Source organism: Manacus vitellinus, unplaced genomic scaffold, assembly GCF_001715985.3.
Source record: "Manacus vitellinus isolate BGI_N305 unplaced genomic scaffold, ASM171598v3 scaffold_8_pilon, whole genome shotgun sequence".
Classification (NCBI taxonomy): Eukaryota; Metazoa; Chordata; class Aves; order Passeriformes; family Pipridae; genus Manacus; species Manacus vitellinus.
The window spans coordinates 20,222,320-20,235,271 of NW_021940864.1; the positions used below are offsets into that span (position 1 = coordinate 20,222,320).

A 12,952-nucleotide genomic window follows, 5' to 3' on the forward strand; every position below is an offset into this window, starting at 1 on the left:
AACTGAAAAAATCTCAGTATCCCTAACAAGAAGATTGACTTTTATACATGATGAAAGCAGACTGTAGAAACTTATACTCTGAACTGAACATAAGATTCTTATAGACCTGAAATACGTAATTAATAAAATACTAAATTTCTGTGAAACACACCCTTATTTCTTTTCACAGTCACTTTGACATCACACAGGACTAAATCTGCATATGTTTTTCCTAAGGCAACAGCTCTCAAACAAGAACCAAAGTTTTTTTCCCCAGTGTCTTGGGGGAAAGATCTATCACCCTAGTTCAGTAGCGTTCCTTCAAACCAAACAAGTGTGCCACTTCATTCCTTAGAGTTAGAGCCAGCTAGAAAATAGCTTCCAAAATTTCCTGCGAAAACAGGAAGGATTTAAAACTGCCTATAGTGCATTCAAAAATGTTAGAAAATAAGATTTTCTGCTATGTTGGGCTGTTTTAAATACAAGTTTCACACCATATTCTCTCACATAAAAAAAATGTGGCATATGGGAAATGTAATTCTTTCCACGTAACACACAGATTGTTAAAACAGTGTGATGTGCTGAAGTGTCAAATACAGTATAACAGGAAAAAAACCCCGAACAAAACTTCACTTCATTGCTTACCTTGGGAGACTGATATGCTGACAGTCTGTGATCCATTTTTCTCTGTCGTTACTGGTGGTTTTGCAACTGGAATTCCAACACCTCCAATGTAAGGATTGTAATTGTAGGTGCCATATTCGGCACCCCAGTAATCGTACCAGGTGCTGCTTATAGGCTTAAAAATCAAACAAAACAAAAGAAAAAAGGAAAAAAATGAACGGCAACTCTTTAGACCGTCAAAAAGCTTTTAATGACCAAAAACAAAAACTGAAGTTACAAAAAATTAAAACCAGAAGATTGGATTCAATAGCTTTAGAAAATTTTGTTTCAATTCTTACTGCAGTATAAGACTGAATCCTTAGTGATTGTCAAAATCTAGCATGTAGTTAGCTGTCTCAGAGACTCAAGAAGCCAATTTCAAAAAGGTTATCATCGGTTTTTATTCACACGTTTGTACCATATCGTAAATTTGGAAGTAGAGTATCACACAAATATTTTGAGGAGTTATTTATCAAGAGAGAATACTACACTACTAACTGTACTAATTAAGTACCTTGAAGCCTCAGTGAGGCTCAGGGACTATTTGTACTGGCTCTGCAAAAAAAAGAATTGAATAATCTCTACTTGTGTCATAATTTAAGACACTAAGAAAGCATATGCATCACAAGAAAAAAAAGCAATGTAACACTGCATGAAGGTACTTTGTGTATGCCTATGTTTTTTATGGTGACATTCAATACCAACTCTCGTTTTACAGATACAGAAGCAAATATGAAGAAAGATTAAGAATGAAGAAGTGTTTTTATGCTGTTTGTTAGAGGACAACAAATGGGGCAATAAGATTATGAAGGTATCTGTAGATGAAGTGGACTAAGGAGTACTGCCACATGAAATCACAGTAGAATAAAGAAGGCAGGAAACATCAGTAACAAAAAATTAAGCAGTAAATGTAATTTTTGGTGGTAGGGTGAGATTTAAAGAAAAAAGTCTTTACAGGATAGATAATTCGCAGAAGGACATATGAAGAAATACAGAAAAAAAAATTAGTGTTTTCTGAGCAAGTGGTGAGACAGGTAATTTAGGTTAATACAATGAGACTAACAGTTTAAGTCAATACTGAGAGGTGTGCAAAAACTCCAAATGTCATCCTTACAAACAAACAAAAGAGACTTGACATTTTGTTATGAACAGCTGTGTTTCTTTACAGCTGAAATATTTTTGGTTTTTAACACACATTGACACTATATATACTATTATGTCTAAATGTTATTGTACTACCTCTGATATGGTTAGCCCTCATTTTAAGTATGAAAGCATTTAGTAATTTTCTTGTTCCACAGTGAAATAAGTTTGGAAGTTAGTTGCTTCTCTTTGTAGTCTGAAGCCAGTTTGAGCACTGGTCACTGCTGACTTCCTTTTTTTTAAACACAATACTAATAGTATAAACTTTTAAGACTAATTGCAGCAATAAATGGTACCCTACTCTTAATAAGAAAGGACAGGACTAGATCTTATTTTTCCTTTATGTTATGCTTTTGTTGTCTTTAACATGTGCTGAAGTATGAGTAAATTCAGAACCTCTTCTTTATATAGGAATCTTCATCCAAAAGCAAGATATTTTGAGGTCAACTAAGACTGAACAATCTCTACATTCTTTCCTGTCATTCTGCATTAAACATTTATAAAAAACTAAAAGCAGGTCCAGGACATCAAATACCACTATTGAAGCAGTATAAAAGAGAAAGGATGTTCATATTTCACATGTAAAGGTTATCTTGAAAACTCAGGTATGATATACCTTGAAGACTTTGGCTGCAAGGGGATCTTTTTCCAAATCAATATCCAAAGGATCAATATCGACTTCCATCAGGTCTTGCAGTAATTCAAGATCAATGTCCTTATCTTTTTCCAAAGATGACAGTGGTGGAGCACCTTTGATTGATTAAAAGAGTATTAACACTACCCAGTAAAAATTATAAAACATAGATGTATCATACACTTAATGGGTAATTTCAAGTTTTTTAATATTACAACTTAGTGGAAAAAGTTAATAAATGCAATCAAGTTGCCTTTTAAAAATAATGGCAAAAATAACCATTTTTAGTTATCACAAAATTGTTCATAATCTGCCTATATCACAAGAAACTAAGTATCCTACCACCAAAAAATCATTGATTGGCACCTCGACAGATGAGTAAAAGTTTTTTTTACTCTTTTCAATATACATATATACATCAAGATTATGAAATAATTTACCTGTGATGTCATGTGTCAAGGGCTCATCTATTGTCTCCACTAACTGAACTGTGGACTGCTGGAGAGAGTCATCAGAATCCCCAGCCGAAGCACCAGCATCTTCTCCCAAAGCACTTTCTTCCATAGCTTCAGCTGCTATAGGTGCCAACAACTCTCCTATGTATTAAATTAAGCAGACAACTTCATTTCAAGCTTTATTCCAGTTACAACTTAACATCCCTGTGTCTAGGCCAACTGTCTGTTTTTCTTCATCTAACTCTAAATTCTCTAGGGGCTACTTCTTCAAGGGGAGAAGTTCTGAATAATTTTCAAATAATCAGGCTCATATAAATCTGACCTTTTCAATGCACAAGTCACTAATTCCGGATTGACTGTAATTGCAATTTTAAACTGCATTTTTACACACTAAACTAAATTTTATGATTTGCTTGTGGCTTTTTTTAATAGTCTTGTGTCAGCAGATTCTAATATAGTAATAAAAAAAACCTCCTAAAACATTAAAGGAAAAAAGATTCAAGTGCAATGTACATTCTGAAAAATATGAACTTAAAACAAACCTGCTAGAATATCCTGTAGCATACAAGTCAGAGAATACTGAGCCCATGCTCCTCCCCAAGAGATGTCTCCTCTGTTAAAGTCAGTTCCAACAAGAAGCAGCAATAATCGTTCCAATTGAGTCTCATTTACAATCTCACATAAATGAATTGTTGGTCTGGTAGCGTTTGCAATTCTAGCAAGAACCTATAAAAAATACATATGCCTATTCATATTTAATTCTATGAAGTATAAAACAGCTTTAATTTCTATGATTATCAGATTTTGTTTACAAGTAAATTAGGTATTTTTACCAGCTCAAATTTTAGAGTTTTGTAAGTGTAATTACATGAACATATTTTTTTAAAGTTAATTTTTCCAGGCAATTTTGAAGCCATCATATTCTAAGTTACACAAAAAGTGACAGATCAGACAAACTTCCTCACCAGAAATTACTTCAAATTTTAATGCTGCAGCTAATTTTTACCATCAAGCAAGCAGAAAGCTAACTTAATGTGGTCACTACAGAGTTCTGTTTACCTTACAAACAAAAAGAAGTAAATCTGCATGACAAGTAAAGTCCATGGACAAGAGAAAGAGTGCCAGCTTTTGCACTACAGAAATACAGCGTTCATGGGCCAGTGTAAACGGAAGTGGTTCAATTTCTGGAGTTTCCTTTGTTGTTGATACTTCTGTATCTAAAGAAGAACGAGGCCATTCTGCAGTTCTACGCAAGCGTATTAAGTCCTTGAAGTGCTGCAGAAATTAAATTTGAAAGAACAGTTACATTTTAAAAGTAACCTCTAAATCTTTTCCCAGTGAAGCAGTGATGCAGCAATAACAGTAAGTGTAAATCTTCTTAAGAAAATAAAAGAAAATCTAAAAATATTCGAGAATCTGGAATGGAATTCAGGCGCTATTGGCAGAAATTTGCTTTGGCAGCGTGGTATCTCAGGTGACAAACTCAAAACCAAATCCAGTTGTGCAGAAGTACCTTTATTAAGCCTTTATGTTTGCCGTAAAACATATTGCAAATATGTATTTTAGAAGTATTTTTCATATTTCCACACCTGTACGTAAAGCTATGGTTACCATGAAGCAAACTGCATATAAAAATAGCTAATATGGAAATGCACCCTTACAAGAACACTGCTTTCTCAGTTCTTCACATTAGATAAATCAGCAGTAATTTCTAAAATTCTTAATACTTCCATGGTACAAAATGTGCATTAGCCACCATAAATTGAACTAGTTTGATAGTGGATCAGAGTTCTAAACTACAACCTTTCGACAGAGGGCCTACAAATTTAAGGGAGAAAAGAAGGTGCTTTTATTACTCCTCTCATGCACCAAGGGCATACATTTAGCAGCTCAGCTCATGGTATCAGCTGCACTAGCAGTTATTAGATGACACAAATGCCTCTTACAGTCTCACTTGAGAAGGAGCTACTGAAGGAGACCGAAGAAAGAGCTGTTTACTAACACAATGGTTTTGGCTTTCTCCTAAATACAGTACATGTTTTAAATTACTCACAGCTTGTCATAACTGAAAGTGATTAGTAGGTGAAAGAGCAAAACCTGCATGAAACATAGCTATTAAATATATGGTAATACCATAACAAGAAGTTAAGAAATGGTAAGGGGAAAGTTCTTTAGTTCCATATGGTTTTTTGATGCAACATAGCAGCTATAAAGTGAAATTTAAATATCTGGACAGCATAGTTCAGCCAGTGGCTCAAGGGGGCCACCAGTGGATATAACCTGCTGGAATAAAGCAGAAGACAGTGCAGGAAAGAACAGCTCATGACAAGCATGGTTAGTGAAAACTTAGGGCTTATTTTTATGCTACTGTTTATTTTTTTTCCCCATCTTTACTGGAAATTGTTGTAAGATTTCCCTTTAGATTGCCTGTAAGGTCCACCACTATAATCTCTTTCCACAGACCTACTTTCAGTCATCCTACCAGACATGAGTACTACTGAAACTAGTGAGTAAATATTTAAAGAGATATCTCAGTTTGGTAGCCAGAAAGATTTATACATTTTTTGTGTTCCTTGCAAAGTCCATATTGTCATCTCCAGAAATCCCTAAATTTCAGCACCTCATCTCATAATTCTTTAACTACTACATCCACACTCAGTACCTGGGGCTTACTGCAACATGCCATAACTTAAGCAGCAAGTACTTTTAGGAAGCTATGAAGCTTATGAGAAAGTTCAAAAAACATTCCCAAAAGTAATATTTATTAGTTTGGGGAGACATAGGCATGATTATTTTCTCATTACTCAACCAGAAAAGCATCCAGAAGAGCATCAAGCATAAAAGTTAGCCATATAAAGTATTATTTTATGTTTTCATTGGTGCATGTCATCCAAAGTTTAATGACATGACTGGCATTCCCAAAGCTACAAGTTTATTAGTGATTTTGGCCACAACTACCTAAAAAACCCCTGCAGAAGGATAAACTATTTTTCACAGAGCAGTAAATTTCCAGATGGCTGCTGTTTTCAGTATTAGAATATACCTGATAGCAGCCATGACGAAACAACTTTTTATAGTAAGGACAAAAATGACTTTGCAGGAACAGGTCTTTTCACACAAAGGACAAGAAGTCAGTTACAATCATACCTTTGAAGTAGCCTGCTTTAGTTTTGCCTGTTCTACTAAAAGTTTGTATGATGATCCTTTGTTGCTTTGTATTTTCTCTTTTTCCATCTGTTCCACCAAAGCCTTCTGTTTTGCTTTTAATAAGTTAAGTTGCTAAAAGAAAATGTTAATAGGAATAAATGAAAACTTAAGCAATAAGATGTTAAAAGGATCAGTATATGTTCATATGATAGCAATCTTCAGTTTGAATTGTAACTTGAGCTTTTAAAATACTTTTAAATCACAGCTTAAGTACTTGCACTCAGGTGTACTCATATTTAGAAAGTACATTATATTTATTGTCTAATATGGGCCACAGAGTGCAACAGTACAGTCCAACATTTGTTCTTCCAGTAGATCCCATGCCCCATGGTTTAAGACAAATGTCAAAGAAGTTAGGCAGCCTTTAGCTACAGAACCAGACCAATGCAAAAGCAAGGCTGAATGAGTCCCAAGGCCAAAGCTGTTCATTCTAGAAATGACAAATCCTGTAAATAATATATACTTATGTGAAAATAGCCACTACCGTGCTGGAAGTCACCTGTTTATGATGCACAAGCTGTTTTCTGATCTTTCGGGAATACAGTCTATCTAGGCTACTGTTGCCTTTAGTAGATCTGCTCAGACTCTGAGTGTGAAGGCTGTTGTTTATAAAACTCCACTGGTTTCCTAATGCAAATAGAAAAAAAAAAGGATATATTAATCCATCTTATTAAATCTCACTTAACTCCAGAGAAAAGTCTTTGTGTTTCAGCAATGGTTAGCATCTCAATAAACTAAATACTAGCAAAACAAACAAAATCTAACTCTCTTAGCGTTATGCAATTATCACCCCTGACAGTAATATTTCTGTGTGATTTTAAAATGCAGTGGTACCATGTTGTTTTCATTATTCTTAAAACATATATGGAGGTTAGCAAGACTGTCCTAAATAAAAATATCTGAACAGCTTCATAACATAAAAACTTTATGTTTTTATTTTTAGAAAAGATGTTCAAAGAAAACCATACCTAATCAGCACAATAACAACAACAAACCAAACAAAAAATGCATTTAAAAATACTGGATACAAATACCAAAACAGTATGAAGTCATACTGTTGCCCTTTCTAACACTACAAAGTGTTTCAACTCTCTCAGTTGTATAGTCCACAGCCACAGGACAATATACAGACATTTTACAACCCAAAAATCTATCCTGCTTTTTTTTTCCTTAAAAAAATGAAAGAAATTGTATTTCTAATGAGAAGGGAATGCAAAGAAGCAGATAAGAGTGTAAATAAAATTATCATAAAATCCATTTTTAAAATCTCATTTTTCAAGTGAATTGAAAATACATTTTTAGTATTTGAACAGTTCCTAAAGCAATACTCATAGAAGTAAGTTTTGATAATAAGTGTGATATACCTGTCAAAAATCGTTCTCTCTCTTTTCCATTCAGAGGTTTCTTGGCTGTGGCTGCTTCATCTTCAACAGTAGCTACATAATCCAGTAGTCTGGACACCAGCATTACAACCCAACTGATCATGGGAATGTCTAAAACTCCTTCAAAATAAGCAGATTTGAGAGTCTTAATTTGAAGCCATAATAAACTTCACACATACTTTACTAGGCCACTCCCCTCTTTTTTTTGTTTTTAAAGAGGATAAGAATCTGAGCACTCAAAAATGAGGGGAAAAACCAAACATTCAGCATAAAACTTAGATGCAAAACAAAATATCACTGTTCTCTCAGTTTGATGAAGTCAGAAGTCAAAAGCCTCATCTCTACTATTCAAGCTAAAAATTAAGCAGCATTTTTTCAAAAAAGTCAAAAATTATGTCTAAATTTCCTAAATACAAAATGCACAATGACAGTTATTTGCATTAAAGTACATAAACCAGATGTCTCAAATTCCATAGTGTGTAATTCCTCCATCAACCAGGGCTCCAACAAGACAGTTACAACCGTGCACACAAATACCCTAAGTTTTATTCCTTTATTAGCGTATTTCCACGTAGCCACTTGACTAAGATGCAGGAAAGCCAAGACTGAGTTCAGACTAGATTAACCACGCTGATGATTAATTAATGACTGGCTATTGCCTACTCCAGTCCCACACTTCAAATGCTGTGGTTTTGTATGGGCAGAAGGGAAAAAACCAGATCTTGCACATTGTTCAAGAAAAATCTTTGTGTGTGTGGAAAAGTCTAAATGAACAGTTCTAAAGTGAACTCATGAGTGCTCAACAAAGACCAGAAACCTACAAATAATGACCACTTAATTACAGTCATTATGCAAATGCAATACTTCTACATAATGTCAATACAGCAAGGACACCAGTACTAGAGGTTTAATGCACATTTTCATACCTGTGCAGCATGCTGAGCCACGTTTAACTACACTGTGCTTTTCATGCACTGACTTCAAAAAAGTCTAATTAACTCAAACTATTATTAAGTCCAGACCAAATAAGAAAACTAAGGCCCAGAAACGACTTGTCCAAAATCACATGTAGCTGGCATCCAAGCAATAGGATGCAGCCCGACCTGTTAATTCCAGTTTCCTGATCACACCGACAGAAAACAGCCCACCCCAAGCAGGCAGAGGAAGAACCCGAACAGGTAGGTCCATAACAGGACCTGAACAGGAACAGGACTAAATTGCAAGAACAGAAATGAGGAGCAGTGGTGATTACTACACACCTTTCTAGTTGGCAGAATAAAAAGAAAGGAGACTGCTGCAGAGTGAAGTACATACCTTTTCATACTTGACTTTAAACAAGAGTATTTCTTTTCATATCTCACAAAAAAAAAAAAAAAAAAGAAATTCTCAACTTCTCTCCCTCCAAGTGTCTCTCAAACTTTTCAACTTCTCTCCACCCACAACACTCACCTCTCGCTCTGATTGTCCTTTGTTTTTTGACTTTTTCCCCGACAAGTTTTCACCCTCTGACCCTTAGTTATGTGTGATAGTTCTCAAACAGGAATTTCTTCTGCCATACCTGATGCTTCCGCCACACATAATATTGCCCTAGTACTCACCTGTACTGTCCAGGAGGAAGGAAGCTGGAAGACCAGCAAACAAAGCTCTGAAGTATCAGTTACCTCTGCTTCCTAAAGTCCTCCATGAGGACAACTAGTAAGGCAAGAGCTATGAAAGGAATTGGAAGCTGTGGGGAGAGTGCAAACAGAGGTAGAGGAGATGTAAGCTTGGGTTTGCCTCAAACTAGTTAGAGACTATAGCAGGATATGGCCATGATAGAGAAAGTACAGGGTAGACCAGTGGAAAGCAATAGGACAGCTTCTGACACCAGCTGTATGTTTGTTTACATCAGGAGACAAAGTAAAAGTAAGGACAGAATCTCAGCTGGTATCTACAGACTTCACAAGGCTAAGAATTTTAAACAATGTATCTTCTGTGAGGCTCCGCTACATATACATAACAAACGAAGTAGCCTACACTGTGATGTTTTCAAAATTAAGACTTTGGTTCAACCTCGAGGTGGTTAAGAAAACACCCAAAGAAAATTGAGTTCGAAGACTATAATTTCAGTAATTTTTTGGGGTCAAAAAAATGTAAATTCCTCATAATCACCAAAAAAACCCCAAACTCCATGTAGCTTGCAGAAACCATATAGATACACCTACTAAAGTTGTCTTCATATCTGTGTTTCACCTCAAAAGCTTGAAACTTAGAAAGGATCTCATGAGCAAAAAGGACTATTTCTTTCCAAAATGTTAAATTCCAAAGTCACTAGAGCTGTCTACACATTGGATGCTCCCCACACTCTGTCAAAGTTTCCTAACTGAACTAAAATCAATCAAATAGATTTTGTTCAGATTTAAATGGGATGGGGGAGGAATCTCTTTGACCACCTAAAGAACAAGAAGATTCATCACATTTTGAAAGACAACTGTGTTTTGGAAATATAAGTAAACAAGCAATTTCTTCTTTTATTACACCAAAAACTGTGAGTTAGTCTCTCAATTTTCTAGCTTAGAATTAATATGAAAATAGTTTCCCAAATTAGAGGGCTACCTTCAGTTCTTCTGTGCACAGGTAAATGAGGTTGCAGTGGTGACAGCAGGTTATCCAGGAGATTAAGTAAACTTTCTAAAACACCACTGTTGCTAAGCGATCTTTGGCCAATGCAAGAAAGCAACATGAAGACCCTAAAAATAAAATTTACATATTTAAGATTTTATCTCCTTTTCAGATTCAGTAATATTCTGAAACACCCCTTACAGAACAATATTGTCCTAGTCTTTCATCTGAGACACAAATTGCTACAGAAAGCAGTACTGAGGCCCAGCAAGTGAACTGGATTTCACATCCTATTGTTTTAAGGTTAATGCAGCATTTTAGGGTGAACATTTTCTCTTTCACCCTCAAGAGGCCAGCAGAGCCTTCCACACCCAAAACAAGATCTCATCCATTTCATTTGCTATTACATATTACTGAATAGCTGGGACAGATAATTAAATCCATGTATTCTTATATCCTTGAATTAATTAATTTTAAAAAAATATGAAAATATAAATGTTGCTGTCCAAAGAAGGTAAAAAGACACAGAACAGCAACTATGTCTGATTAAAACAAAATGCTAATGTTTAAAATATCAAATACCTCAATCAATACTCTGAAATAACCAATACATCTAACATTCAGTGCTCAACTCTACACATGCTTCTCTTATCTCAGTGTAATCTTTTGCATTAAATGCTAACAGTGTACCTTCCAGCCTCAATCCTACTTCCAAATGCAGTAGAAGAGCAGCTCTATGATGAGGGTACATTTAAACTTGATAAAGGAGGACGCCAGTTTTGACACTTGGGAGCAATCCTGCTAGGTATGCAAAGATCTCCAAGTAAGGAAAACCAGGAACTTATTGTAGTGCAAGCACCAAATAGGTGAAATAAATAACTGCAATCAGACATTTATCATTTGTAATACTTTTTTGGGTCTATTTCTTAAATCAATGAAAATGATGGATAAGTATCCTTCAGTCATATTTTGTCAATTCCAATGTTAAGTTATGAACAACAAAATTACTTCAGTGATCCACAGGTAACTTATCAATATACACTTATATCTTACCTGTCCTGTGGGAAAATGAGAAGTTGTTCTGAATTGTATAATTCCTGCAGGACGTTTGAGAGAAACTGACCCCACCACCTTTCTCCTCCACAGAGCTGAACAAGCAGAAGGCCAGTATGCAATCGTATCTTTGGGGTTCCACTAATACACAGGTGTTTAAATAACTCTTCACAAGCTTGAGCATGAAAAGTACTTTGCAGAACCACAGGAACCGAGTGTCCTTTAAGAAAAAAGAGCAACTATGTTTAAAGAGACAATGACTCGAAAACATAGCAACAAAAAGTTTGCAGTAAGGTTTTTAAATGACTAGGATTTGACTAAATGGCACAGGAGGAAAGGAAGGAATACATGGGGAGATGGTAATTTCCAGGTAACTCAAAGACCAGGCCATTTGGTCAAGACCAAATCAATTCCATGTCAGTGGAAACACCCTTCACCCCGAGTCTACACAAAGCAAAAACCAAACCATCACCACACTTAAGAACAAACTGGCACAGAAAATTACAAGACAGCAAAAAAGGCAAAAAGAAAACTAAATCAAAACAGAAAACCCACTACTCCTACTAAGACTTTTCAATTTCAATTCTCCAAGAATTCTTTCAATGACAAGCTTAGGAGATAAAAATCTTTACTGGATATTAAAAAATCATGAACTGAGTAGAGATACTGGTTTTATGAATTCCCCCCCACCATCTTCCTCGAGGCAATTTCTGCTTCCCCTGCCCACTTCTAACTGCCTAATCAATCTCCAGTGCTGCAATTGCTTCAGTGCTTACAGATCCTTCCACAAGGTGATTCTACTTATGAAAACAACATGACTTATTCTGCCTGAGCAGTTTTTTGTTACTTCAGCAAACTGAATCAGCCCACAGAAGGATCATATGACTATCTGAACAAAGGAATATGCAGCCAGGACTACAGAAAAGGGAGAAGGACCTTGACACCTTCTCCTATATTTTTTGGGAAGTGGTTAAGTCAGCTTGGTGCCACTGATGAAACTGAACACTTATGTTACCAGCTACTAAAATCATAGTAGATGTAGCTTTGAGCAACCTGCCTAGTAGATGTCCCTGCCCATCGCAGGGTGTTGGAGCTAGATGGTCTTTAACATCCCTTCCAACTCAAATGCAATTATACATTTCTATGATTCTACATCTAAATATAGTTCAAAAGATTTACAGTAGGAAAGTATAGCTCAAGAAATAGAAATACTTGTAAATTGTTTCTAAAACATGACAAAAAATAAAACCTCAAAAAAATACTAACCATTGGAAGAATGAAGCAAACTAAGCAAAGTATCCAGTAAGTATCTAATGATGGTGCGTAACTGTTCTGTGGATGACATCTGAATCAACTCTTTTGGATCAGATTGCTCCTTGAGAGTTTTCCTGCTTGCACCTAAAGCTACTTTGAGCCTCTGAACAGCATGGTGAGCCAAGTTGAGTTGAAGCTGTAGCTGAATGCAATCCTGGTAAGCAGAAAATACTCTGCTGTCTTCTTCTACTGCCTTGTCTGGTTTTCTCAAAAAGTACTGGGCATTGTTAGCACTATTGAGTGGTGGTAGGTCAATACTCTGCAGAAGAATTTCTAACCGATGACAGGCCAAATTGTACCTAAAGGGAAATATTCGAAGAACACAATTCAATACACATTAGCAAACAGCAATATATTTGATGGTCACCCTGCCAGAAGATAGCTTCTGGTCCATTTTGAATGCACTGTTAAAACAGACACTGAAAAAAACACAGTGCAGTATTTGTTACTGCTACAAAGATATTCACTGCAACAACCCTACAACACAGGCAGAGTTTTCTTTGGTCTGAAGAATATAATGG

The 12,952-nt window shown here is 35.7% G+C and overlaps 1 protein-coding gene across 1 annotated transcript in view; it reads right to left on the reverse strand.

The window, feature by feature from the left end:
• The window catches only part of BIRC6 (baculoviral IAP repeat containing 6), a 173,569-nt gene that overhangs the window by 97,293 nt on the left and 63,324 nt on the right, over window positions 1-12,952 (reverse strand). Inside the window, 11 exon segments of the mRNA XM_029965115.1 lie at window positions 625-778; window positions 2,402-2,535; window positions 2,860-3,015; window positions 3,417-3,600; window positions 3,934-4,149; window positions 6,022-6,153; window positions 6,581-6,708; window positions 7,446-7,583; window positions 10,059-10,192; window positions 11,118-11,337; window positions 12,384-12,730. Of these exon segments, the coding sequence (XP_029820975.1) occupies window positions 625-778; window positions 2,402-2,535; window positions 2,860-3,015; window positions 3,417-3,600; window positions 3,934-4,149; window positions 6,022-6,153; window positions 6,581-6,708; window positions 7,446-7,583; window positions 10,059-10,192; window positions 11,118-11,337; window positions 12,384-12,730 (1,943 nt within the window).